Below are 27778 nucleotides of genomic sequence, written 5' to 3'. Positions count from 1 at the left end.
CGGATTTTTCCATTTTAAACCCTAAACCATGACATTTTAATTAACGTCTTGCAAGAGGAATAGGTGTGGATGATTAGAAAAATAAAATTAGTTTAAAATAACTCGAAATTTTCCGTCCGTCCCTGGATGCTTTGCTGGCGAAGGATTAGACATTCTCTGCGATTATTAAACTTCACGGTTTTCCTGTCACTCAAACCGCCGTACGTCATCATGTGGGCGGGCTCCCGTTTGCAGTCAACATTCATGCGGGATGTGCAATATTTAACGAACATGTAGAGCTTTAATACAGATCCTTAAAATGGCAAAAGGGCGTTTAATGACTTTGAAAAGACTGTTTGTGTGGTGAGCCTGTGTATTTTAATCGTTTTTATTATGGAGTAAATGGATAGACAACACTGCGGACACGACTTGGCTAATCATGAATCACTAATACAGTAAAGATCTGGTTGCGTGCTCTCCTCCTCCTGTAATCGACTGGGAAGCAGAAGGTTATTCAGGAAGATATCTTCTGAAATTCCATGTCAGGATCATAAATAGATCATAATTGTCAACAACAGATGACAGAATGAGGAGCCGCAGTAATTCAGGAGTGAGGTTGGATGGATTTGCCAGACTTGTTCATGAAACAATATTATGTCACCAGGTTTGTTCAAAACATGATTTGAGAATTCTATTCTATTCTAGTCTGTATTTTATTTTATTTTCTCTAGTGTGTTATACTGTATGTCGTGCTATTCTATTCTATATTCTTTTCTGTTTTTTTATACATTCTATTCTGTTTTGTTATATATTATGTTCTATATTCTGTTTTGCTATATTATGCACTTATGTATTTTATTTTACTTTACTGTTCTAATCTATAGGCCTATTATACATTATTTAATATATTCTGATCTATTCTTCTATATTCTATTCTGGTCTGCAGTACTGCATTCTGAACTATATTGTCCATTATGTTAAACTGAATTATTAAAAGATTGGTAAAACAATTTTTGAGAATCAAATTCTAGTTCAAATAAAAACACGGTCATTTCTAGTCTCTTGTGGTTGAGATTCTTCTGCACCATTGGGGCCATTTTGACAGGAGGCATCTAAAAATAAATAAGGCTTGAACAAAGGTCACCTTTAAATAACTTGTGAGTGAGGGAATTTTTTGTTTATCTGTAGCATGTTAGAATTATTTTAAAAGCTGAGCTGATGCTTTATGCACAACACAAGAAACTGCATAAGTAACAACTAGTGATCACCATAACTATGTTTATTTATTATATGATTTAACATTTTCACAGCAGGCATCTACTGTTTAAAATACCATGTATAAAAGATATAAATGCTCTGAGAATTAGCATAACAAATCAGACTTATATTTTAATTATATGGTGTGAACTAATAAAGATGGGTTTGACCTCTCCATATAGAATCCAGTGACAGGTCTACTGCCAGCTAGCGAGCAGCAGAAGGATGCCTGGGTCCGAGATAATGTTTACAGCATCTTAGCAGTGTGGGGGCTTGGCATGGCTTACCGCAAAAATGCAGACCGTGATGAGGACAAAGCCAAAGCCTACGAGCTTGAGCAGGTGACTAGAACTTCAAAACATGACCACCTGTTGCAGCATTGTTAGTACAGTAGTAGATTGCCGTTGACTACTGTATAACAGGTGGTTGGATGATTGCTTCCACTAGACTGTACGTACCAAAGACTGTAACACCTTCTTATTATGTGGTCTTAAAGTCTTATTATGATTGATTCATGTTCAAAAGTTTGGGGTCTGTAAGATTATTTAATGTTTTCAAGGAAGCCAAACATTTTTTAAATGTTTTTTAAAGAAGTAAAACCATTAAATAATATTAAATATTATTTTCTATTTTAATATATTTTAAAATGTAATTTATTTCTGTGAGGCAGAGCTGAATTTTCAGCAGCCATTACTGCTGAAAACATGATCCCATTACAGTCACATGATCCTTCGGAAATTGTTCTAATATGCTGATTTTATATATATATACACTGTGTATATATATATATGTCTTGCAATTTTTTGTAAATATAAATGTATTCAAAATATTGTGCTGCTCATTCCTTCCAGATAAAGTCACTACTTGCATTATTAATAAAACATGTTTTTCAGAGTGTGGTTAAGCTAATGCAGGGGTTGCTGCAGTGTATGATGAGACAGGTATGGCATTTAACTCTGTGGCCTTACTCATTTGTTATTCTAAACCCATTCATTTGAGTTAGTTTTTATTCTTTATTTTATACATTAGTTCATTGATTTTCTGCACTCATATGAACACACACGTCTCTGGCCTGGCTAAGCACGTGCATATTACGGCAGGTGGAAAAGGTAGAGAAGTTCAAACACACACAGAGCACAAAGGACTGCCTGCATGCCAAATATCACACACCCACCTGTGCCACAGTGGTTGGAGATGATGAGTGGGGGCACCTTCAGGTCGATGCCACCTCACTGTACCTGCTCATCCTGGCTCAGATGACCGCCTCAGGTGAGAACAACAATTGATCCTTAAAAAGAAAGTTCACTCAAAAATTAAAATTCATTCATTCAAACATTTACTCACCCTCATGTCATTCCAAACCTGTATGACTTTCTATCATCTGTGGAACACAAAAGACGATTTTGAATGTTTTTGGTCCATACAATGGAATTCAATAGTCACCAAAACTGCTTGGTTTCAACTTTCCAGTATTGCTCAAAATATCTTCTTTCTAGACAAAGAGGTTTGAAATGACATGAGTGAGAAAATTATGACAGAATTTTTATTTTTAGATGAACTATGCTTTTAAAGACCTATTGAAATTTCTTGACCAGCACAGTTTTCTTTTCTGTGTTCCTAATGAAACATGAAATCCAGGGTGGGATCTATCAAAGGATTTGCTACTTGCTTGTACATGTCATATACATCTTTACTCGCATTTTCATTCTAGAGAACATTTGATTGGACAAAAATATGTATAGTAATCGTGTTCTTGAGAAAATCACTATAATGGTTTAAATTTTATGTTACTTGTAGCACGGCTCTCAAAAATCTGTTTGTGCAAAAACTACGGAATCTACGCAGAATTTAAATGGCTATCATTCGCAAATTCTCCACATCTTTCACACCTTTGTTTACTAATTACTTTGGTACATTTAAAAAGGTTTTCAGCTGGAAATCATAGTTAGCACAGAATTTCGCAGATTTCCCCTAAAAACTAAGGCAGAAAATGTGAAAATAGTCCACAGATTCTGTATAGATTTGCCTCAAAGCTGATTTGCCATGGGGTCTTAAATTTAGCCTTTGACAGTTGTGTTGTGCTGTAGAGTTTCTAATTTTCAGCAACCATTTTCATTGTCATTGAAATCATATCGCAGGTCTGCGTATCATATCTAACTTGGACGAGGTGGCGTTTATCCAGAACCTGGTGTTCTACATCGAGGCAGCATACAAAGTGGCTGTAAGTTCTCACTGGTTTATCAAAAGGTTATACTGTATACCAGAGCTGAACTGGGATCACAACCCTGTTCATTCTCCCCTGCAGGATTATGGGATGTGGGAGAGAGGAGACAAGACCAATCAGGGAATTCCTGAACTAAACGGCAGCTCTGTCGGAATGGCTAAGGTAGGAGAGCCATCTGTTCTCGTTTAGTCTCTATGTTCATTCAGAAGTTGATTTTGATTTAGTTTACTGTTCATATTTTCAGGCAGCTTTGGAGGCCATTGATGAGCTTGACTTGTTTGGAGCTCACGGAGGCCCAAAATCAGTCATTCATGTTCTCCCAGATGAAGTAGAACACTGTCAGGTAAATTAATCAGAGTTTGTACCTGCTTCTTAATTAGTTTTTATTTTACAGACCAGAGCTGCGTCTCCCAAGTGTGTCATATGTCAAAGTAGATCATAGAAGCCATCGGCACTTATGGTCTCTATGATCTACTTAGGCTTACGATGGTTTTGGGAGATGCAGCTCAGGTTTATTATTAAGAATGATTCACATTTAATATTATGTTTTTCCAATCAATAAGTCAAACATCGTTTCTCATTGTGTTTCTAGTCTATCTTGTGCTCTATGCTGCCTCGAGCTTCTACCTCTAAAGAGATAGATGCTGGTCTGCTCTCTGTGATCTCCTTTCCTGCATTTGCAGTGGAGGATGCAGATCTGACCAACATCACCAAGGGTGAAATCATCACCAAGCTGCAGGTACTGTGGCGTTAGGGAAAAGGCTATGCGGGACAATCCATCTTAAGTGTCCAATAAAATCTAATAATGGACCATTTTTATCGAAGAAAATGTTGTAATGTTTTTTCTTAGGGGTACTTTAGTAAGTATAGTGTACATGCCGAACATTTTACCTGTTAATTTGAAATGTATCTTAATTTTTATTTTTTATTTTTTTTTTGGGAGCTAGAATGTGTGAGAGAGTGCAATTCTTTAAAATTGATTATTTCTGGTGGGGGGAAATTTAATTATTTTTTTTTTTTTTGGAATTACCCACAATTCTTTTTCAATGCGATTGTTTTCGTTGGCAAAACGTTTGTTTTCCCCTGAGAAACAGTGCTTTTGCGAGCAAGTGCAAAGTTTCTCAGGGGATCGCAATACTTTTGCGAAAGAATGCAGACGTTTCGTGAGAGAATGCAAAAGTTTTGCGAGGGAACACAAAAGCTTTGAAATATAATATCATATTTTTTTCCATCACCATTTCCCCTTAGAGGCTCTGTAGTTTTCAACTGTGGTTTCTATGTATTAATTACAAGCTTAAGCATATTTTTATAATTTTAGGGACGTTACGGCTGTTGCCGATTTATCCGAGATGGATACAGGACCCCGAAAGAGGTAAGCAGATTTTACACAAAATAAGTATTTTGTGGTTAGTTCTCTATTAATGTGACTGCTTGCATTCTATATTTTTATGATTGTGATAGGACCCCACTCGACTTCACTATGATCCAGCTGAGCTGAAGCTCTTTGAGAACATTGAATGTGAGTGGCCAGTGTTTTGGACTTACCTTATTCTTGATGGCATCTTTAATGAGGACCATGAACAGGTATGAACAGGCTATCCTGTAAACCATCTTTAGTAAGAATTATGGCCACTTACTGCGTAGTAATGATTGACGGCTGTGTCATTCCTCATAGGTGCAGGAATACAGAGAGGCTCTTGATGAAGTTTTGATCAGGGGTAAACACGGGATTCGTTTGGTGCCTGAACTCTACGCTGTACCTGCTGACAAAGTGAGTTTCAACTTTTTAGAACTAGTTTAGTTACTCATATCAGGACCATGCACATGTCTGATTTTCATCTGCAACAAATGATCATTTATCATACTGTGCTGTCATACATATTTATTATGTCAAAATACTCCTTTTTTTCTGTGTAAAGATGCACTTGTGCCTAAAATGTGAAAAGTAATTCAAATTGAATGAGTGTTTGCAGTCTGGTCAGTAAATGTGACAAAAAAACAATTCTGGGTAAAATGTTTTAATCTGTTGCTCATCTGTGTGTTTGTTTCCTGTTCAGATTGAGGAGGAGTATAGGAATCCTCACTCTGTGGAGCGTGTGGCCTCTGGACAGCTCCCTCATATGTGGGGCCAGTCACTGTATATACTGGGCAGTCTGCTGGTGGAGGTACTGAAGCCTGGAATGACAGGATCTGCTTTCATATTAAACATGTTATATGTAATCTGAAAATGTATGAGATATCATGTCAACTGTTGAAGTACTACCTTTCACACATGCGAAATATCAGTCATGACAACTCTCTGAGTAGTTTTGTCATGGAAATGAATATGGCAATGTTAATATATTTGGTGTCGGTGGACTAGACCTGCTATGCATGCTGCTGCTGCAGAGCAAGAACAGACTTGCTACTGCCATTAGATACACAGACACGCTGCTGTGAGCATGTAAGATATGATGCTGCTGCATCAATAGACATATACGTAAATCCCAGGCAGATCTAGACAGGTGGAGCTGGGGGAGGTGGAGGGTGTCAGAGGAACTCTGATAGTGTGCTGCAGGACCAGCTTACATCAGACACTGAACCAGACTATTTAAAGGGTTAGTTCACCCCAAAATGTCGTTCCAAGCCCGTAAGACCTCCTTTCATCTTCGGAACACAGTTTAAGATATTTTAAATTTAGTCCGAGAGCTTTCTGTTCCTCCATTGAAAGTCAATGGACGGCATACTGTCAATGTCCAGAAAGGTAATACAGACATCATCAAAGTAGTCCATGTGACATCAGTGGCTCAATCTTAAGTTTATCAAGCGACAAGAATACTTTTTGTGCGCAAAAAATAAACAAAAATAACGACTTTATTCCACTATTCATTTCATTCTCTCTGGGCCTCGAGCTATTTCACGTAGTGTTTTTGCGCAGCGCGTCTGTGTTGTACGCCACACGTAGGCTCACTATTGGCCGACGCTGGTCATGTGTGATGCGTGTGACGTACAACACAGACGCGCTGCGCAAAAACACTACGTGAAATAGCTCGAGGCCAAGAGAGAATGAAATGAATAGTGGAATAAAGTCGTTATTTTTGTTTACTTTTTGCGCACAAAAAGTATTCTTGTCGCTTGATAAACTTAAGATTGAGCCACTGATGTCACATGGACTACTTTGATGATGTCTGTACTGCCTTTCTGGACATGGACAGTATGCCGTCCATTGACTTTCAATGGAGGAACAGAAAGCTCTCGGACTAAATCTAAAATATCTTAAACTGTGTTCCGAAGATGAACGGAGGTCTTGCGGGCTTGGAACGACATGAGGGTGAGTCATTAATGACATAATTTTCATTTTTGGGTGAACTAACCCTTTAAATGTTGAGCAAGCAATCTCGTTTGGCGGCAGAACCAGCAAAGGTCAATCAGTTTGCCATGTGGTAATGGTGTAATTACTTGCAGATTACATGTAATGAATCTATCATTCTGCGCCATGTGAACTAAATATTAATGTCAGTGTTTCTTGTGCAATCCTTAATGTTTTATCTATTCTGCTCCTTTTGCTATTATTTGACAAATTATTTCTTTTTATCAGGGGTTTCTGGCCCCTGGAGAGATTGATCCTCTTAATAGACGATTTTCTAAAGAATTCAAGCCAGATGTTGTTGTGCAAGGTTTGTGAATATTATTTCTTATTTTATAAGGAATATTGACAGTTATGCAGTACTTATCAAGACACAGACCAATTTGTACAGTTTCTTAAATTGTGTAGAAGTTTTATACCTGTTATTACTTTTTAAACGGCTGTAATTTAGGGGAATAGTATATGCCATATTTTTTTTTGTGAAAATTGTATTACACAATAGTTTTACAACAAAATTAGCAAGATATAAAGTGCTACAGGATACAAAGGAAATAAAGGGAGAAATGGCAAAAGTTGCTTAATAAGGGAGTGACAGCTCAAATGAGAATTAACTTTTAAAATTATTATATTATCATATTATCTGTGATGTATAACAAAGGAAACAATGATCACTGTGTTTGAGTGAGACAAAACAACAAATATCACAACACACCAGAGAATTCATAGAACATTTAGCCTGTTGTTTTTCATGTTAAAAATGTCGAACATAGTAAACTATATAATATGTAATGATTGTGATATAATATTATAACTTTATGATATGATTTCCATCTATAAAATGTGTGAGTTTAATATTTTATTAACATTTTATATTAGGGGATATGAAAATCTGCCACATAGTAGGAATGACCCAGCTGGTTGCTTTGGGCTGAAGCAGATTCGGTTCATTACTAGAATCTTGACGCTATAATTTACTGAACAGAGAAAATTGACCTTTTGCTAGCAGCTCTATTTGTTCTGTTTAGTAAGTGTAGTTGCTGAGTCAGAGCAGATCCAGCAGCTTCTGAGGGATCATGGGATTGAGGTTCAGACTGTCTCTGAGGTTTCGCCCATCCGGGTCATGCCAGCTCGCATCCTGAGCCACATTTATGTGAAACTGGGTAAGTGTTCAGATCTACCATGACTAACAGGACAAAGCTAGATAAACGGCTGCATCTGTAGAATTGCTTTAGGAAGAAGGTATTTAAGGTTCTAGGATACAAAATTAAATTAAAACCATTTCCTTTCTCCGTTGCATAGGTAACTATAAAAAACTGAATCTGAGCGGGCGACCATACAGGCACATTGGTGTCCTGGGAACTTCAAAGTTTTATGTGATCAGAAATGGTACTTACACATTCACTCCACAGGTAAATACGAATAATCTCACATGGCAGGAAATCTATTATTAGTTGAAGACCTACTGCACAGTCATAAAGTCTAATAAAACCAATAAAACTTTGTTTTTTTTCTCATAGTTCATTGACCAGCATCACTTCTACTTGGCCTTGGATAACCAGATGATTGTAGAGATGTTGCGGACAGAGCTTGCTTACCTCTCTTCCTGCTGGCGGATGACTGGAAGACCGACCCTCACGTTCCCCATCACACAGAGCATGCTGGGTAGAACTACTTCTTGTTTGTATCCTCAGAACATATTGTCACAATCTGCAAAAAATAATATTAACAGTTTATTTGTTTCTATTATTGGGTCAGTTGAAGATGGTGACAGTGTTGACCCCTGCATTCTGTCCACCTTACGGAAGCTTCAAGATGGCTACTTTGCGGGAGCAAGGTCAGACAGTTTGTGACAATAATAATAAAAAGAGATTTGTATAGTATGATGTTTAAGGAACAGATGTGGCTCATTTCAAATCCCTGTGCTCTTTAGGGTACAGATGGCAAACCTCTCCTCGTTCCTCACCACCTCCTTCCACACCCAACTCACCTTCTTGGACGCAGACTCTGAAGAGGAGCTGCTAGAGGAGTATGAGGAGGAAGAGGAAGAGAGTTTTGGGCCCTCAGGTATCCCTACCGACTCACACACAGCTGCTTTGTAAAGAATCTGTCCCCCAAAATTATATACATACCTTTACCATTGTATTAGAAATACTAGCGAAGCAAGCTGAATTCCTAACTGTGGAAATGCATCATTTCAGTCTGTGAAAAGGTTCTATTGTTAAATAAAACTATTAAAGCTGAAATGAAATAAAATATAAATGAACTAAACTTAAAAATTTTTAAATCTGAATTGTTGCTTTGAAATGAAATAAATAAGTTGAAGTTCTAAAATGAATAAAACTACAGCTTAAAACCTAAATAGAAAAATAAAAACAAAAACTAATCAAAATGACAAAAGCACATAACAAAATAATTTTTTTGCAATTTAGATTAAAATGAATATTAATTCAAAATATGAATAAATAGTATAATAGTATATAAATAATACTAAAATAATACTGCATATCAGTTATCTACTTATTTTAGAACATTTATTTTTACATTTTACCTATAAGCTCACTTAGATAATCACAAAAAATATTTTTAACAATAATTTAATAATTTAACACTGTTAAATGTAACCTATAGCAAATCTCAAAGTGAATATTCCTTTTTCATATTGTACATTATAATGTTGTGATGACTAAATTAACATTTTATTTTATTTCTTTTCTAGTATTTAATTTATTTATTTATCTTTTATTTCTTGCAGGAGGTTCAGTAGACATGTTTGACCAGTATCTCACAGATCTGTTGCACAGCACTGCCACAAAATGCCATCTACCTCCCATCCAGGGGGGGCAGCACCATGTTTTCAGTGCTGAACACACCACCAGGGACATCCTTTCTTTCATGGCCCAGGTTCAGGGCCACAACATGCCCAGTAAGCCCTCAAGATCTTGTTGATTCCATGCTTTCTTTTAGTTGAAAAACTAGCTATATCCTTATATGATGTGTTTTTCAGAGCCTTCCATGTATTTGCCTGTTGCCCCTATCATGAGCAAACACAGGAAGTCTCTGAACCTGCTAGATGTTGCTCAGCACAATGTTTCTCATCACACCAAGGCAAGTCCATACTCTAGCAAGCATAAAGTGAGGATAATTAAATGAATGCGCTGGTATGACACATAGTTTTGATGTGTATGTGGTTTTATCTGCAAACACTCTAGGCTGATAGCGTTGACCTGCACTTGCCACGTGATTCTCATGGGAACACAGACTTTGCCTATCTGGTCAATCAGCTAAAGCATTGTCCAACCCTTCAAGACCAGGCAGATATCCTCTATGTCCTCTATGCTATGAAGTAAGACCATACATACAAATCAACTGTACATATCCATTCTAATATTTTGTTATTTAACACAGCCATTTTAATTGAAATCAGTTATAAAATCATTCTCTTTGCGTGTGTTTAGGGGTCCGGATTGGGTGGTAAATCTGTCAGGACAAGGTGATGCGTCGGTTCGCTCTCTTCTCGAGGAGCTTTATGTTCGGGCCGGAGCGTGTAAGGAATGGGGCCTCATCCGCTACATCTCAGGCATCCTGAAGAAGAGGGTGGAAGTCCTTGCTGAAGTGAGACCCAATGTTAATCAATGCATTTCTGTCAACTACAGGCACTTTTATGTTTCACGTGTTGAAAAAAATAAATAAATCTATATATATTTATATATTTAGAATATAGAATTATATATATATATATATATATATATATATATATATACTTACACTATCATTGAAAAGTTTGGGTTTGGTAAGATTTTTAAATTTTTTAATAAAGAAGTCTCTTATGCTCATCAAGGCTGCATTTATTTAATCAAAAATACAGTAATATTGTGAAATATTCTTACAATTTAATATATTTTTATACATTTTTATAATGTAATTTATACGGAGCCCCTGAGGGGACCTGTGAAAAAAAATAAAAAATAGGACTTTCGCGTGCGCACGAGAAACTTTCGCGTGCGCACGAGAAACTATCGCGTGCGCACGAGAAACTTTCGCGTGCGCACGAGAAACTATCGCGTGCGCACGAGAAACTTTCGGTTTGCATTATAGCGTCATTAATACAAATGTGGAAATATGGATGATGTATATATCATTTATGTTGTTGTTTGACATGTTTTGAAGTGTTTATTTTAGCAAAAATCTCAAGCAAGGTGCTATTAAAGACAAGACTTAGAGGCATATTTTAGTCACAATTCAAATAATTGTATTAACTTTGAATATACTTTGAATAAACTTTGTATTTGTATGTGTATTGATAAAAAATAAACAACAGGCTAATAATCTTCTGCTACTGAGATGAAGGAAACATTTTTTTAAAGAATTAAAGTTCACAAGATTGCTATTTATCTTGATCAAACTGTTCCGTCATCAGCTCTTCCTCAGTTCCGCACTGCAGAATAAAATAGTCATCCTCTGCTGCAGTTGTACGGATTCTTAACGCATTTATTGCAACCACATTTCATCTTTTTCTCATCAAACAACCAGATTAACGAATGCTTCGACACAACCCGTACCGAAGAGCCTAGACAGGTCTTTCTTCTGTATACTGTATACAGGGTGAATGACGACTGTTGGCCTACCATGGTCGCCCTCGTCAGTAAGTTTTAAATAATAATAATAATAATAATAATAATAAATTAAGATATAAATCAATATAATTCGTTGTAAATTAAATATTTTAAACAATAGCTGCAAAAAGGTAATTGACTGTATAGTCCTAACGTTCATGCATGAACTGTCATTCAGACTTACTGTCTAACAACCAGAGAACAGAGAACATCAGAGATATTAAAATACATACTCTTCTGAGTTTTATGATGTAGGCCTTTTTTTTATTAAAATGTATCGGCCTATAATTTATATCTCAAGGATGCGAGCTTGTGCGTGGCGCACTCAGTCATGTTGAGAGGGAAACACGCATTATATTATTAGGCTAGTCTATTCAGAAATAGTGTAAAAGACCTGTAAATAAAATACAACATTAACATTATAAACACTATTAATAACATATAGGCTATGCGTATTTTACTTCCCCATAGCCAAATCCTTAAATGAATGGAATCAGAAAACAACAAGAAATGAAAAATAAGTAACCACTTATAATAATAATAATAATAAATACATAGTAGTCAATAAAAATAGCCCATTGTGTCCTTTATTACAAACAACTTTTAGCCTATTTTAAACGCCAAGCCTAAACGAATTTATTTGAATCGAAACTGAAACTATAGGCTACCGCAAAGTTGGGTTCGCGCATCTTTCGTTCGGTCCAAAGTTTAATACTGAACAGGAATTAATAATCATTTAGGCTAATAATGAACCGGCTGTGATGTCAAGTTAATGGCAGAAGTGAACCGATGTTGTTAATATCGCGATTCGCCGGCGCCATCACTTGAATTTGTTCCTTGAATTTCTTTCTTTTTCAAAGGCATGACATTTTGTAGTCATTTTGAATGTACACAAATAAAAATATACATTTTACTGTTTCGAATGACAGAGTATGAAACGATAAAGTATTAAGTTATTTCCCCAACTGAGGAACAAATTAGGAACAACTGTTCCCCAACTGAGGAACAAACTAAATGATTATTAATTCCTGTTCAGTATTAAACTTTGGACCGAACGAAAGATGCGCGAACCCAACTTTGCGGTATAGTTTCAGTTTCGATTCAAATAAATTCGTTTAGGCTTGGCGTTTAAAATAGGCTAAAAGTTGTTTGTAATAAAGGGCACAATGGGCTATTTTTATAGACTACTATGTATTTATTATTATTATTATTATTATTATTATAATAAGTGGTTACTTATTTTTCATTTCTCGTTGTTTTCTGATTCCATTCATTTAAGGATTTGGCTATGTGGAAGTAAAATACGCATAGCCTATATGTTATTAATAGTGTTTATAATGTTAATGTTGTATTTTATTTACAGGTCTTTTACACTATTTCTGAATAGACTAGCCTAATAATATAATGCGTGTTTCCCTCTCAACATGACTGAGTGCGCCACGCACAAGCTCGCATCCTTGAGATATAAATTATAGGCCGATACATTTTAATAAAAAAAGGCCTACATCATAAAACTCAGAAGAGTATGTATTTTAATATCTCTGATGTTCTCTGTTCTCTGGTTGTTAGACAGTAAGTCTGAATGACAGTTCATGCATGAACGTTAGGACTATACAGTCAATTACCTTTTTGTAGCTATTGTTTAAAATATTTAATATACAACGAATTATATTGATTTATATCTTAATTTATTATTATTATTATTATTATTATTATTTAAAACTTACTGACGAGGGCGACCATGGTAGGCCAACAGTCGTCATTCACCCTGTATACAGTATACAGAAGAAAGACCTGTCTAGGCTCTTCGGTACGGGTTGTGTCGAAGCATTCGTTAATCTGGTTGTTTGATGAGAAAAAGATGAAATGTAGTTGCAATAAATGCGTTAAGAATCCGTACAACTGCAGCAGAGGATGACTATTTTATTCTGCAGTGCGGAACTGAGGAAGAGCTGATGACGGAACAGTTTGATCAAGATAAATAGCAATCTTGTGAACTTTAATTCTTTAAAAAAATGTTTCCTTCATCTCAGTAGCAGAAGATTATTAGCCTGTTGTTTATTTTTTATCAATACACATACAAATACAAAGTTTATTCAAAGTATATTCAAAGTTAATACAATTATTTGAATAGTGACTAAAATATGCCTCTAAGTCTTGTCTTTAATAGCACCTTGCTTGAGATTTTTGTTAAAATAAACACTTAAACATGTCAAACAACAACATAAATGATATATACATCATCCATATTTCTACATTTGTATTAATGACGCTATAGCAAACCTAAAGTTTCTCGTGCGCACGCGAAAGTTTCTCGTGCCCACGCGATAGTTTCTCGTGCCCACGCGATAGTTTCTCGTGCGCACGCGAAAGTTTCTCGTGCGCACGCGAAAGTCCTATTTTTTTTTTTTTTTTCACAGGTCCCCTCAGGGGCTCCGTAAATTTATTCCTGTGATGGCAAAGCTGAATTTTCAGCATCATTACTCCAGTCTTCAGTGTCACATGATCCTTTCAGAAATCATTCTAAAATGCTGATGTGCTGCTCGAGAATATTATTATTATCATGCTCAAAACAGTTGTGCTGCCTAAAATTGTTATGGAAACCATGATACAAATTTTTTTAGGATTCCTTGATGAATAGAAGGTTCAAAAGAACTGTTTTTATTGGAATCGGAATCTTTTGTTATGTTATAATTGTCTTTACTGTCATTTTCGAACAATTTAATGCCTCCTTGCTGAATAAAAGTATTATTTTCGTTCTTGCTCTAAAAAAATATTTCCAAAATTTTGAACAGTAGTGAAAGTCACATTAAAAATATCTTGGAAACTTTTTCCCTCATTTATTCATCATGTGTTTTTACTACTTTTTCAGACTCAAATTGTAATCCTAAACTATGAAAATACATAAAATATAAATTATTAGATTTATAAAACATAAATAAAAACAAAATAATCTTATCAAAGTTTTAAAATTATTTATATCAGTTTGACTTTCAGTGGCATTATTTCCACCATGACCAACAATTTTGCCTCCAATAGTTTTTTGTTGTTTGTTTATATGCACACAGGCCTGTACAGATCTGATCTCCCATCATAAACAGCTAACAGTGGGTCTCCCTCCCGAGCCCAGAGAGAAGGTCATCACAGTGTGAGTGACTAGTTGCCTATAGTCATTTTAGATGTTCGTTTTAATATTATCTTATTACTTAACCAATTCTCTTATTTGTAGTCCTCTTCCTCCCGAGGAACTGATTAGCCTGATCTATGAGGCCAGTGGACAAGACATCAGCATTGCAGTACTCACACAGGTAGCACTAATCTTAAGCCCTGAATTAGTGTTGCTTTTTTTTCAATTCACTTATTAAACTTCTGAATTCAGGAGATCATGGCGTATCTGGCCATGTATGTGCGCTCTCAGCCATCTCTATTCGGAGATATGTTGCGTCTGCGCATCGGGCTCATCATGCAAGTGATGGCTACAGAACTTGCACGCAGTCTACACTGCTCAGGTACAACCAATCAGACAATGCAAATCTTTTTATTCGCTTACTTGAAATTCACTGCAATGAATCTGTCCTCTACAGGTGAGGAGGCGTCAGAGAGCCTGATGAGCCTCAGTCCATTTGACATGAAGAACCTCTTACACCACATCCTGAGCGGGAAAGAGTTTGGTGTAGAGAGGAGCAGTGAGTATTATTCAACCTTAGTTTTCATGCTATTTACTCCAGCAAATATTTCTGCTGGTCTGTTCCTTAATGATTTCCCTGTATCGTGTGAAAGTGCGTCCTATTCAGTCTTCAGCTACAAGTCCTTCCATCTCCATCCATGAACTCGGACACACGGGGGCCACCAAGACAGAGCGAACGGGCATCAGAAAACTCAAGACTGAAATCAAACAGGTGTTTTAAGTGTTTTAATGTCTCATAAATGATGATATATTTACCCTGCCGTTTAAGATGTTATAAACAGTTTTCTTTACTAGTGTACATTAGACAGTTCCCTCTGATAACAGATCACTATTAATTGTAATGTGGACTCATTTTCTGTAAAGCTGCTTTAAAACGATGTGTATTTTGAAAAGCGCTATACAAATAAATGCGACTTGACTTGACTTACATTAAATAACATTTATATTATTTTGTTTTCAGCTCGATGACTCCAGACCCATAAGCGTGGGTTGAGTTTGTAAAATTGTTTTTTTCAGGCATGCTGTGCAAATACTTTAGATTAGTAGAGACCATTCTGTCTAGATGTCACAGCACATTTGTCGAACCATGAAAGTTCTGAGTAATGTTCAGTTTGCCCATATCATACACATCTTGAAGCATCTTTTTTGACTGTAAGCCTCTCTGTATGATGCCTCAAATGTTCATTCGTCTGAAATACTTTCCATTCTTATGTTCATTATAAATGTTTGTATGTTCTGCTTTTATCCTCATAGATCTTTACCAGCAGTCATTCCATCAGCAGTAATTTCACATCCCCGCGTTCCACGGTAACTCACAAAAAAAACAAAAAAAAAACCCCTCTCTGTTTACTCCCGCTCTCCACTGTTAAATACTTTTCTTCCTTTCTTTAAAAAAATAAATAAATTGGCCATTTAAAAGATTAAAGATTAATTTATCTTGTAGGGGTCAATTAAACTCATTGGTTCTTGATAAGTTTTTTTTTTTTTTCTCTGTTTTTTTCCCAGTGCTTCAGATTTAGTTATCTGAGTTGAAATGGGACAAACTTGCAGCCATAACAGACATTTAACATTTGTAATCTTGTCTTGTGGTCATTTCACTCACCTAGCATGGGCTGACATTATGACATCCTTAGCTATAGCTATTTGTCCTAGTTCTTGCTTACTAAACCATAAGAGCTGTCACTTTTAAACCGACGCCCCTCATTGTTAGCACTGTACATATCTTTGATATACTGATGATGGAAATGTATGCGTGTCTGTAGCGATGCAGCAGCCCCTCCACTCCCAGTGGGATCCTGTCTCCGACCGGTACAGGCGACTCACACCTGCAGTGGGAGGAGCGCCAGGGCCAGTGGCTGAGGAGACGCAGATTAGACGGGGCCATAAACAGGGTGCCCATGGGCTTCTACCAGAAAGTTTGGAAGATTCTCCAGAAATGTCACGGCCTCTCTATTGCCGGATACGTCTTGCCTTCCTCCACCACCAGTGAGGTGCATACGCCTGCACACACATACACATTATAATGTACCGAGCCTCTTAACTACCGTTCAATAATGTTACCGTTTTTACATGATCAAATAAATGCAGATTTGGTTGAGCGTAAGAGACTTGTTTCATAAACACTTAAAAAATCAAACCAACCCCAAACATTGAACATCTCTGTAAAGCTGCTTTGAAACAATCTACATTGTTAAAAGCGCTATATAAATGAAGATGACTAGACTTGACTTAAAGGTATAGCGGAGGATCTTTCCGAATTTTAGATAAGAACCGCCCTCTCCACTTTTTGAAAAAATGCACATGCGCAACACACTACATGCTCCCGAGAGGGAACGCCTATTAAACGTGTGCGAGGTTCTCCTCATGCACGCTCTGTTTACAAGTTGCTGTCGGCATCACTCATACAAGATTACTTTCCAAAAGAAGATTTGCACTTTTTCTCCAAATAGCATGCCAAACTTTACCTGTCGAGTAGAAACTTCGCGACTGAGGCATCAGTGGGAAGCCCAACCTGTGTTTTCAGCGCACGCCATCGTGTGAAACAATCTCCCAAAAACACTCTGATCTTGTTTCTCTCTTCTGAGGCCTTTCTCTTCTTCTCATACAGTTCGTACAAACTTTTTCTCTTGCGACCCTCAGACATTTTCAAAGGACCCGGTGAAACGGCGAGCTTCAATGAATGGCTTAAACCGTAACTCTAGCTCACCACCACACATAAACACCTGAAAGTGCGCATGCGCAGAAAGCGAAAACTAAGGGACGAGCACGTACGACGGCCTTACGTTACATATCACCAGAATGATTGACACTTAGGTGGACCAATAGTTTACACTACCCACCCGGAAAAAGAAAATCCTCCGCTATACCTTTAACAGTATTCATATATTTATTTTATATTTTATATTGCTATACTATATTGAAACACGAATCTGGAATTTTTCTTGAAATACCCATAACCATGTGTACGTTGTCTGTTGTCTGTGTGTATTATTGTAGATGACAGAGGGAGAGATTAAGTTTGCAGTGCACGTGGAGTCTGTACTGAATCATGTCCCACAGCCTGAGTACAGACAGCTGCTGGTGGAGGCCGTTATGGTGCTGATGCTTGTGGCCGACATGGAGATTCCCAGTATTGGTGGAATTATTCACATCGACCGCATTGTCCACATGGCCAATGATCTCTTTCAGCAGGATCAGGTATCATCATTCTTTTTTATATGCTGTTATGTGTAATCATAAGATGCTCATTATATGCTGCATGGTTTGTTATTCTCTATAGCAGTGCGCACTGTTGCTGAACTCCCTCAAAAGCCAGGATTGTAGTCTTGAGTTTTCTTCTGGGAGCGTACACGTCACAATATTCCTCATTTAAATAATTCCCGCCCAAAGCATATGCAAATGTTTCATTTGCGTTTGTAGTGTGTTGAAACTTGCGGTTATGTTTAGGGGCGCGACATTTCCGAAAACACACAGCCAACACACATTTCCAGCCAACCAGATCAGAGTAAATCATGCTTTTCGGAAGGATGGGCTTCATAGAGACAGGAACTAAACAGAGCATTACTGACAGACTGGGAAGAGAGGTGCTGCAACAATGTAAACTATGTGGAAAAATCATTTGTATGTTTTTTTTTTACATTCAAGCATGAAAACCTATTCTGGAAGTCCCCAAAAACAAAATCAAGACTTTGAAAAATGGGTCCCTCTTAATGTCATCAAAACTGTGAAATAACACATTATTTACTGATGAAAAAAGTTAAACAAATCAAAACTCTTATGTTTTAGATGCATCACACTTACATCAAAGTGGCCTTCTTTTGTCTAGATTCCAGATTTGCACAATCAGGTCACTGTTGCATATGTGTTTTTATTGCAGAGATCCAACGGAGCCAATGAGTATTTCTTGGAGAAAGATCCTGCCACAGGAATCTGCAACTTCTTTTATGACAGTGCTCCTAGCGGCAGCTATGGTACGATGACTTATCTTTCCAAGGCTGTGGTCACTTATGTTCAAGACTTCCTGCCAAGCAGCAGCTGTCTAATGCAGTAAAGACCGCAGTTCCCAGAAAATCTGTGACCTTCTGGACTGATCTTTGAATGGTTTCGTTTAATCTTACTGTGAGAAAAATCAGTTGACCCCAGTTCGGTAGCAAAGGACAAGCATCAACAGGGAAGCCACTAAAATATCACAGGATATGTTTTGAAACTAACAGACTGTAGGAAATGGACCGCTGTGCTGTTCTGTGTTTGAAGAACAATTCTTTTTAAGAACTGTAAAATGCAAATAACCCTAAAATAATTAATATATAATTAATTTAAATCTGGACATTTTAAGTATCTTTGTTGGTTGGTTGGCTAACTAATTTTAAAGCATTTTATGTTCATAGAAATGTGTTTTTATTTTAATTTAATTGGAGCTTAAATTGAATGTCTATAGGCCAGTTCTGGTGATCTATACTCTGTCTCTAGTTAAAGAAAACATTGTGTTGTATTACTGTAAGCTTTGAGACTTGTGTTTTCCTCCTAACAATATCTTATAACTTATTATTACATTATAAAAGTACTATGTAATCTGTTATTTAACTGGTTCTTCTTATTCAAAGAATCATACAGTAAACATACAGACAATACCTCTGAGATTCATGTGAAAAATGAAATTATAGTCTTTTCTTTTCATGAAAATGCAACATTCTTCTAACTCATGGTAAAGCCTAGCAAGTGCAATTCAAGCATTTTTTCTTTTCTTTTTTGCACAGGTAAACTGGCAAATTAGGCATTTGAAGATTTAGTGAACTGAAAACAGGTTAATACATAGGTTCATATCACAAATCTTATTTATTTTATAGGGGGACAGTTAACGTAGAAAATCAAGAAAAATATGATGGATCAAATAATTTCATTAGCGAAAAATGTTTTAGGTTTTGTTGTACGTTTTGATCTGTGACATTTGAAAAGCAAAAGGGACTTGGACAATGACAGTATAGATGTCAGGTAGGCCTATGTGTGAGTTTTGGCCGATTTACTAATGTTTACATGTAGAATTTCTACTTTTGAAGGAAGGTACTGTATTTTAGCCGCCATTAAGCACTTGTATGACAACAGACAAATGAAATTTAATTATCTAATTAACCATGACTTCCTGGTTGTATGTTGTGGATTTTTCTGGTTATAATCTATGCTATGTATCGTCGGCAATTTTAGAAGTAATTAGGAATATTCTAAGTTCAGAGTATACATTTACAGTTATTTAAAAAAAATATATTATCTTTAAAAGCTAAGCAGTATGTGAGTGGAATACCTTCTTGAGATTTTATTTTTGAACTATACTTTCTCAAGCATCATAATTTAAAAAAGAATCAGACTGCAGCGCACTCTTGAGGACGATCTAGCTGAACTGCAGTTTCCGGTTGATGATGACAGTTCGCGCGAGACTCGAGGGTGATCGCGCGCGCCGCGAACAGCCCAGTAGTTCTGAGGTAAACAAAAAAAAAAAAACTGCGTTTTTGCTTCGGATCAGTCCATTTAGACGTCGCTTGACATGTTAGAACTAACGGACTATCAACATTTTGAGAGAGAGTAAGAAATGTGTTAGATTTTTTATTCTAGTCTTTATTCAACTTGTACCAAAACATCACGAGACAATCAAGTAAACCAAAACGAAAGAGTACAAATAACAATCTTTTATTTGTGTAGTGAGGCGATTTAGTGTTTTAAGATATTTAAGTACATTGTTACTGTATGTACATACAGTACACAATGTAACAGTTAGTAATATTTTCCCAACAAAGTATTGGGGCATTAACGTTAGTCAATCAAATGTTTTAACGTTACTTTTATGTTGTTTGGATTTGTAGTCAGCCAAAACTTTGGTCAGTGAGGTAGAAATCACCCTAATCAGTCATAAATTATTAAGTTAACTTTACATGTAAAAGGTTTTATACTTAGTAGCTTGTATATTGTGTCAGTATTATGCTAAAGTGCTACTTAATGTTGTTTGGATTTGCAGTCAGCCAAAACTTTGGTGACTAGTTAGTCATAAAGTCACTGATGACCATTAATGTTTTCAGGGTATGCTACAACAACATCACTAACTTTCCTCAAAGACAAGAGTCAGGATGCTACAGTGAGGTAGAAATCACCATAATCAGTCAGAAACTATTACCTGGAAGAGGTTTTATACTTAAGTCATGTAATGTTTTATGTCAGTATATGTTGTTGTTTGTTAAATTGTTATTTGATTTTACTTTATCACAGGTGAATATCTTAGTTCTCAGTGAGGTCACTACCAAATCTGTCGCTATGAAACTGCGGCGCAAAACAGCCCTGAGAGGTCGACAGCAACAGCGAGAACATGAGAAGGTCTCTGAGAGCATCTCTGTGGTGTTGAGGGACTCTGACTCTAGTCAATCAAACAGTGTTGAAGAAATAAAGAAATCTGTCGCTATGAAACTGCGGCGCAAAACAGCCATGAGAGGTCGACAGCAACAGCGAGAACATGAGACGGTCTCTGAGAGCATCTCTGTGGTGTTGAGGGACTCTGACTCTAGTCAATCAAACAGTGTTGAAGAAATAAAGAAATCTGTCGCTATGAAACTGCGGCACAAAACAGCCCTGAGAGGTCGACAGCAACAGCGAGAACATGAGGTCTCCGAGAGCATCTCTGTGGTGTTAAATGACACCGACTCTAGCCAATCAGACAGTGTTGAAGAAACAAAGAAATCTGTCGGTATGAAACTGCGGTGCAAAACAGCCCCAAGAGGTCGACTGCAACAGCGAGAACATGAGAAGGTCTACGAGAGCATCTCTGTGGTGTTAAATGACACAGACTCTAGCCAATCAAACAGTGTTGAAGAAATAAAAGACTATGTGTCTGTTATTCATGATATGAAGCGTCCGATAAAGAAGAGTAGAGCTGGTGCATCATGCCGATTGAGTAAAGAAGATGAGAGGCCGCTTTCCATTGTGAAACCACAATATGGAGCCGTTCAGAAGATCGCCCTGGCTCCAGGTGCAATGGCTGAGGACACTCTAAGAAAGCTAAGGTTGATGGCTAACACCTCTGACTCTGAGCTGAGGCCGAGAAGCTCTGCTGAATCTCGAGAAGAGTCTGTATTGGACGAATCCAGTACTGATCTCATGGTGGAATCGGGTCCCAGCTCGCCCTGTCATCCTGTGGATACCATAAGATGCAAAGAATGCGAGAGTCTTTTCGCCAAGATGAGAAGACAACCGACTCCAAAAGAGAAAAGCAGAGATAGGAGTAAGCATTTCAGATGTGTTGAGATTAAAGGGATAGTTCACCCAAAAATGATTTTTTTTCATCATTTGCTCACCCTCAAGTTGTTCCAAACCTATATGAGTTTCTTCCATTTTGAAGAATGTTGGTAATCACCCAATGACTTCCATAGTAAAAATAAAATACTATGGAAGTCAATGGCTACAGTCAACTGTCTGGCTACCAACATTCAGATGAAAGAAACTCATACAGGTTTGGAACAACTTGAGGGTGAGTAAATAATGACAGAATTTTCATTTTTGGATAAAGTGCCTGTTATCGTGTTACAAAAAATGTTTTTTCTTTGTGTATTAGATCCAGCGTCTTTATCTTGTGATGAGTGGATTCTGCTTAAGAAGTGGCACCCTCAGAGACCCCGTCATCGGGAGAAGGGGTATGTTATGTTTTAAATGAACATCACACTGATATAAAAAATACTTTTTCAACAACGACTATGAGATTTTAACATCTAAAAGACTCAACAAGCAGACAGCGAAAGGCTATTTACATTACAAAGAGTGGTCAAGAAATGTCTCAAGTCATTCAGTCTCTTAAAAGGCAAGATTGTTAAAGTTTCCCTTGCAAATCAAACAAACAGAAGGCAAAGTCTAAAGACCAGAGGCCTGTTGCATGAAGCTATTTGAACAGGGTTAGATCAGGTTCAACAGGCTCACAACACTTGATATAAACATTCTCTACCAACTCAGTTTTAATCTAGGGTTTGCAATTAACTTTGAAGGCAAACAGCCAATCACACCAAACATGGAGATTTCCAGTTTGATTTTCTTCTTGCGAGAGAGCCGGCACAATTCACTACTCTGCAGAAGTTTGGGAAGGCAGCTGAAGGAAGAGATCAGACTATATCAGTGCAAGTGTATCAAACAAATAGGCCTTATAGTTTTACAAAAGAATACATGTAAGCTTAATCTGTTTAAAAGCTTATATTTTAAAAGCTTGCATTTATACATATTTATATTAATTTAAAAGCAGTTTAATATTAATTGTAAATTATTGTAATAAGTATATGCATATATGAATGATACATTATTACAATTCATATAATATAAATAAATAAGTAATTGGCAGAAAAAGATCTAAATTAAATTGTTTTACTCTAAACTGCTTTAATTTGGAGCAGACACAGGGGGAGTGGCTTTATTGCATAGATACATGCCACTTTACTCGCAGCTGATTGGTCCAGTTTTGGTCTGCGATCTCTAACCCAGAATAAAACGGAGCAGGTTAACCGTGTAGCGTAATCTACCATGCCGATGAAGCCTGCTAATAACCAATCCACCTTCTTGAGCCCGAAAAAACTGAGTTTGCTCAAACTAATCGCAAACTTACCTGGGTAGCAACTGAAACCGGCTTTACGCAACAGGCCACATGTGCTCCCAGCAGGCCACAGTCCAGTAGACACACCCAGGCCTTAAAGCTTCTCCTGTTCTGCAGACCGTGCACATCTCAAGAAAGCAAAGACTTAACACAATTACAGTGCTATGCATAAGTTTAGACACCCATGCTAAAGTTGACTAAAAAGAGGAATAAAAAATCATCTTTTGGAAATTGAACTTAATGCCTTGATTTAAAAAATTAGGAAAAATCCAACCTTTAAGGACACCAATTTTCTTTGTGAATGAATAATGTATCGTAAATAAATGTTCTTCCTTAAAATACAGGGTGCATAAGTTTGGACACCCCTATGTTAAATTCCCATAGAGGCAGGCAGATTTTTATTTTTAAGTTTTTTTATTTTATTTATTTTTTAGGATACTATGCATCCTGATAAAGTTCCCTTGGCCTTTGGAATTAAAATAGCCCCACATCATCACATAGCCTTCACCATACCTAGAGATTGGCATGGGGTACTTTCCATAAGATCATCTCTCAATGCAAATCAAACTAGCTATTAGGCTAACTGAAATAAAACCATGCCAATCTCTAGGTATGGTGAAGGCTATGTGATGATGTGGGGCTATTTTAATTCCAAAGGCCAAGGGAACTTTATCAGGATGCATAGTATCCTAAAAAAATAATAAAAAAAAATACTTAAAAATAAAAATCTGCCTGCCTCTATGGGAATTTAACATAGGGGTGTCCAAACTTATGCACCCTGTATTTTAAGGAAGAACATTTATTTATTTACGATACATTATTCATTCACAAAGAAAATTGGTGTCCTTAAAGGTTGGATTTTTACAAATTTTTTAAATCAAGGCATTAAGTTCAATTTCCAAAAGATGATTTTTTATTCCTCTTTTTAGTCAACTTTAGCATGGGTGTCTAAACTTATGCATAGCACTGTAACTTTCAAATAAGGCAAAAAATGGCTCCTGCATACTGCATAGACTGCCAGGTTTTACTAAAAGGCCACTTTGCAAGTGGTGAATTATCCCTTTAATAATCCCGTTACTTAGGTTTAATGTGAATTGTGTGAATGTTGATCTTCAGATTATTGTGGAAAAGCCTGAGTCACATCAGGAAGCTGTCAGCACAAGCCTCAGATTCTGCATTCTTCAACAGAACTCAAGTGAACTGCTCCAGACCTCATGTGTTTCAGCGGAGGTGAGTCAATATGAGTCATTTATTATCAGAATCACTGAAACTCAAGCTGCCCCTGATCTTGAGCTGAGATCTCATTGTGTTCCACCTCAGCAATGTTGGGCTTGCAACCTATTTCCCATTTATTATGGGTTTTTCCTAACCCAGCCCACTTATTGTAATATAATATTTATAATATGTGACCCTGGATCACAAAACCAGTCACAAGTAGTACGGGTATATTGTATGGGTCAAAATTATCGATTTTTTTTTATGCCAAAAATCATTAGGATATTAAGTAAAGATCATGTTCCATGAAGATATTTTGTAAATTTCCTACCGTAAATATATAAAACCTTTATTTTTGTGAGTGAATGCAGCACAGTTGCGAACATAAATGGACAACTTTAAAGGCGATTTTCTCAATGTTTCGATTTTTTTGCACCGTAAGATTCCAGATTATTAAATAATTGTATCTCAACCAAATATTGTCCTATCCTAACAAACCATACACCAGTGGAAAGCTTATTTTTTCAGCTTTCGTGTGATGTATAAATCTCAATTTAAAAAAACTGACACATGTGACTGGTTTTGTGGTCCAATATGATTTTTGATTATTTTTAGTAGTATTATTTAGAATTTTCCAATTAAATTAAATGTATTTTTTGAATAAATTAATACAGTATATACTAGGGGTGGAACGGTACACAGAAGTCACGGTTCGGTTCATACCTCGGTTCAGACATCACGGTTCGGTACAATGGAGGGAAAAGCAAAACAAAAATGCAGAAGGCTTGTGCATGTCTCAGGCTGTACCACCAAAGGAAAATAAATTACTTAAGCCTTGTATTTTTTAAATAAGTTTTATTAATAAAGTAAAGGCATAGAACCAGTTTATTTGTAGTGCACTGACAATAAAGACAAAAACACCTTGAGATATATTTGGTAATTGTACCTGAATGAATTGAAAATTAATTTGCTACATTTCCTGTATAAACAAAATGACGTTGTATGTTCTTGTTTCCACTGTTCGATCGCGCCCGCGCCTCACACACACACGCACACACAAATATAAGTTTGATCGACTTTTCGATCGCGCCTGCGCCTCTAACAGTAGATCTGCATTACGTTAATTGGCACGCGAGTTTTATTTATTTTTATACCGTGTACTCTACGTGTAAATGTATTCACCGAACCGTGACGCCCGTACCGTTTCTGTTCAATACGAATACATGTACCGTTCCACCCCTAGTATATACACTACCGTTCAAAAGTTTGGGGTAGGTACCTTTTTTCTTTGAAAGAAGTCTTTTATGCTCACCAAGACTGCATTTATTTGTTACATTTATACAGGAAAAACAGTAATATTGTGAAATATTATATTAAAATAGAAAAAATACTAAAATGTGATTTATTCCTGTAATAGCAAAGCTCAAAGTCATTACTCCAGTCTTCAGTGTCTCATGATCCATCTGGAATCATTCTAATTAGCCAATGTGATAAACAAGTGAACCTGTATGCATATTAAAAGTGCACATAATGCAAACTCAATTCATCTCCCAACTTATGTAAGCACATTGTAACTTACAATAGCAACATTCAAAGAAAGATGTAAATTCCAAAATTAAAGTAATTTTGTGTGCATATGTTCAGGAGTCTGCGTCGCTGCAAGTATTCGACCTGCATTCAGACTGACCCGTCCATCACCAAAGCAAAGCCACGTCATCGTAAGAGGCCTCGAGCTGTGGTCTGGCCACCCGTTGGAGGGTGGAAATCTTCGGTGAAGAGAAAGACTTCCATAAATGACACATTATCTCAGCAGCTTTATCCACCCGACCTCAGTGTCAGCGTGACACAGGACGACAAACTGATTGTAGATGACCAGATCTCAAGATTAAATGCAGATCACAAGCAGAACTCAGATGCCCCCAGCAAACAGAGGAGGACTTTTGTCCAGGGCAAATCGAACAAGCAAGAAGCGTCTGATGGCATAGACGGCACACGGCGGGTGCTGAAGTTTGATGACACGCCTGAAACTGTTGCTGTGGAAACCGCGGAACAAAGGAAAAGCCCTCGGCAGCAGCAGAAACGTGGAGAGATTCGTGAAGCCCAGAATGGTTTCCAGCATGAGCAGCAGAAAGAGTTGTTTGAGAATTCGGAAGGGTTCAGGACGCCCACAGATCTCTTCAGCGTGAAGCCCAAGATTAAACTGGGGAACCAGAAGACAGTCTCTGCCTCTGGTGATACAAAACCTGCCGTACGGAAGCCAAACTTCAAGTCCATGTTAGCCACAATGGTGAAAAATCAGAACCAGATTATTAAAGAGTCCTGCAAATGAGTGTCTAGGGGAGATTAGTTCTGGTAGTTGTTTTGTAAAATTGAAGACTTGCATTGCTGCTATCAAGTTCAATTTCTTCTGTTACTTGTTTAAATTATTAGATGCTAATATTTATTTTATTGTTCCTTTATTTGTGTTCTAGCATTGGCATATGCACGAGTAAATAAATCTCGCGTTAACACATCTGTGCGTCTGATGTTAATTCCACAGTGCAGTCGCTGTAATAACCACAGAGCGGAGCTGTTTCCAAGCAAACTTGCATTTCTTTTTTTTTGGTGTCATTTTAGGTTCTGGAACCAATTTAATTGTAATTGTTTAATTTGATGTTTTGACATCTAACATGTTTGCGCAAAAATGCAGGATTTCCTATTTCTCTTTTTTTTTGTGAATCAACCAAAACGCAGTAGTTTTAAATGGATACATATCTATACATATACATATATATATACATATGCATATATCCATCCTTCAGACCCAGCAATTTAGTTTTGTTTTCTGTATTGGATTCATTTGAATTGTTAATATATGTGTAATGGTAAATTATACACATATGTAATTGAATGTAAATATAGATAGAAGGTATAGGCTTTGTCAAAGGTTAAATTATACTAATGTGTGTTTTTAATAGCTGTTGAATAAAACAAAACAGCACAAAATGTTTTTTTAATTATTGTAATTAACTTAGCCTATATAGTGTGACAACATGATCCAGTAGCACACTATGTGGAGTAAGGTAAACGTACGCTCATTTTTATTCTGGGTTAAATGTTTAATAGCTTTTTATTACCAAGACTATCAGGTATTTGTCTATACAGAAACTGATTATCAAAACTAAAGCCACCCTGAAAAATATTCACTGAAATTTAAACTACCCCAGTCTCCCCAATATATATATATATATATATATATATATATATATATATATATATATATATACATACTGTATATATAAAATCTTAATATAATTTTTTTTTTTTTTTTTTTTTTTTTTTGCAGTGCCATAACGGAAAATGAGCC

The 27778-nt window shown here is 36.7% G+C and overlaps 2 protein-coding genes across 9 annotated transcripts; both read left to right on the top strand.

The window, feature by feature from the left end:
• The first annotated feature begins 212 nt into the window (after positions 1–212).
• On the top strand, positions 213–19254 carry phka2 (phosphorylase kinase, alpha 2 (liver)). Its single transcript, XM_081358260.1, has 31 exons — positions 213–643; positions 1419–1577; positions 2130–2177; positions 2337–2505; positions 3375–3457; positions 3542–3622; positions 3705–3803; positions 4053–4199; positions 4779–4832; positions 4922–5044; positions 5136–5231; positions 5518–5625; positions 7038–7116; positions 7832–7966; positions 8106–8215; positions 8324–8468; positions 8562–8640; positions 8737–8870; positions 9559–9729; positions 9811–9911; positions 10016–10149; positions 10262–10418; positions 14488–14567; positions 14649–14727; positions 14799–14928; positions 15004–15105; positions 15200–15318; positions 15861–15914; positions 16370–16597; positions 17604–17804; positions 18484–19254. The coding sequence occupies exons 1-31, from the start codon at positions 566–568 to the stop codon at positions 18655–18657; spliced, it is 3657 nt and encodes a 1218-aa protein (XP_081214386.1). The 5' UTR covers positions 213–565; the 3' UTR covers positions 18658–19254.
• LOC308686022 (uncharacterized protein) lies at positions 19163–27413 on the top strand. 8 transcript variants are annotated; one of them, XM_081358268.1, is made up of 6 exons: positions 19984–20083; positions 20675–20735; positions 20862–21867; positions 22198–22276; positions 24406–24447; positions 26077–27407. In XM_081358268.1, the coding sequence occupies exons 3-6, from the start codon at positions 20907–20909 to the stop codon at positions 26759–26761; spliced, it is 1767 nt and encodes a 588-aa protein (XP_081214394.1). In that variant the 5' UTR covers positions 19984–20083; positions 20675–20735; positions 20862–20906; the 3' UTR covers positions 26762–27407. The 8 variants fall into 8 exon arrangements, with proteins under 8 accessions (XP_081214391.1, XP_081214389.1, XP_081214394.1 ...); XM_081358266.1 differs by having other exon boundaries at positions 24334–24447; XM_081358262.1 differs by having other exon boundaries at positions 20035–20183; positions 24334–24447; positions 26077–27413.
• Positions 27414–27778: the final 365 nt, after the last annotated feature.

Source organism: Scardinius erythrophthalmus (assembly GCF_964197995.2).
Source record: "Scardinius erythrophthalmus genome assembly, chromosome: 25".
Classification (NCBI taxonomy): Eukaryota; Metazoa; Chordata; class Actinopteri; order Cypriniformes; family Leuciscidae; genus Scardinius; species Scardinius erythrophthalmus.
Note: the sequence above shows the minus strand (reverse complement) of the source record. Positions and strands in the feature narration are given on the sequence as shown.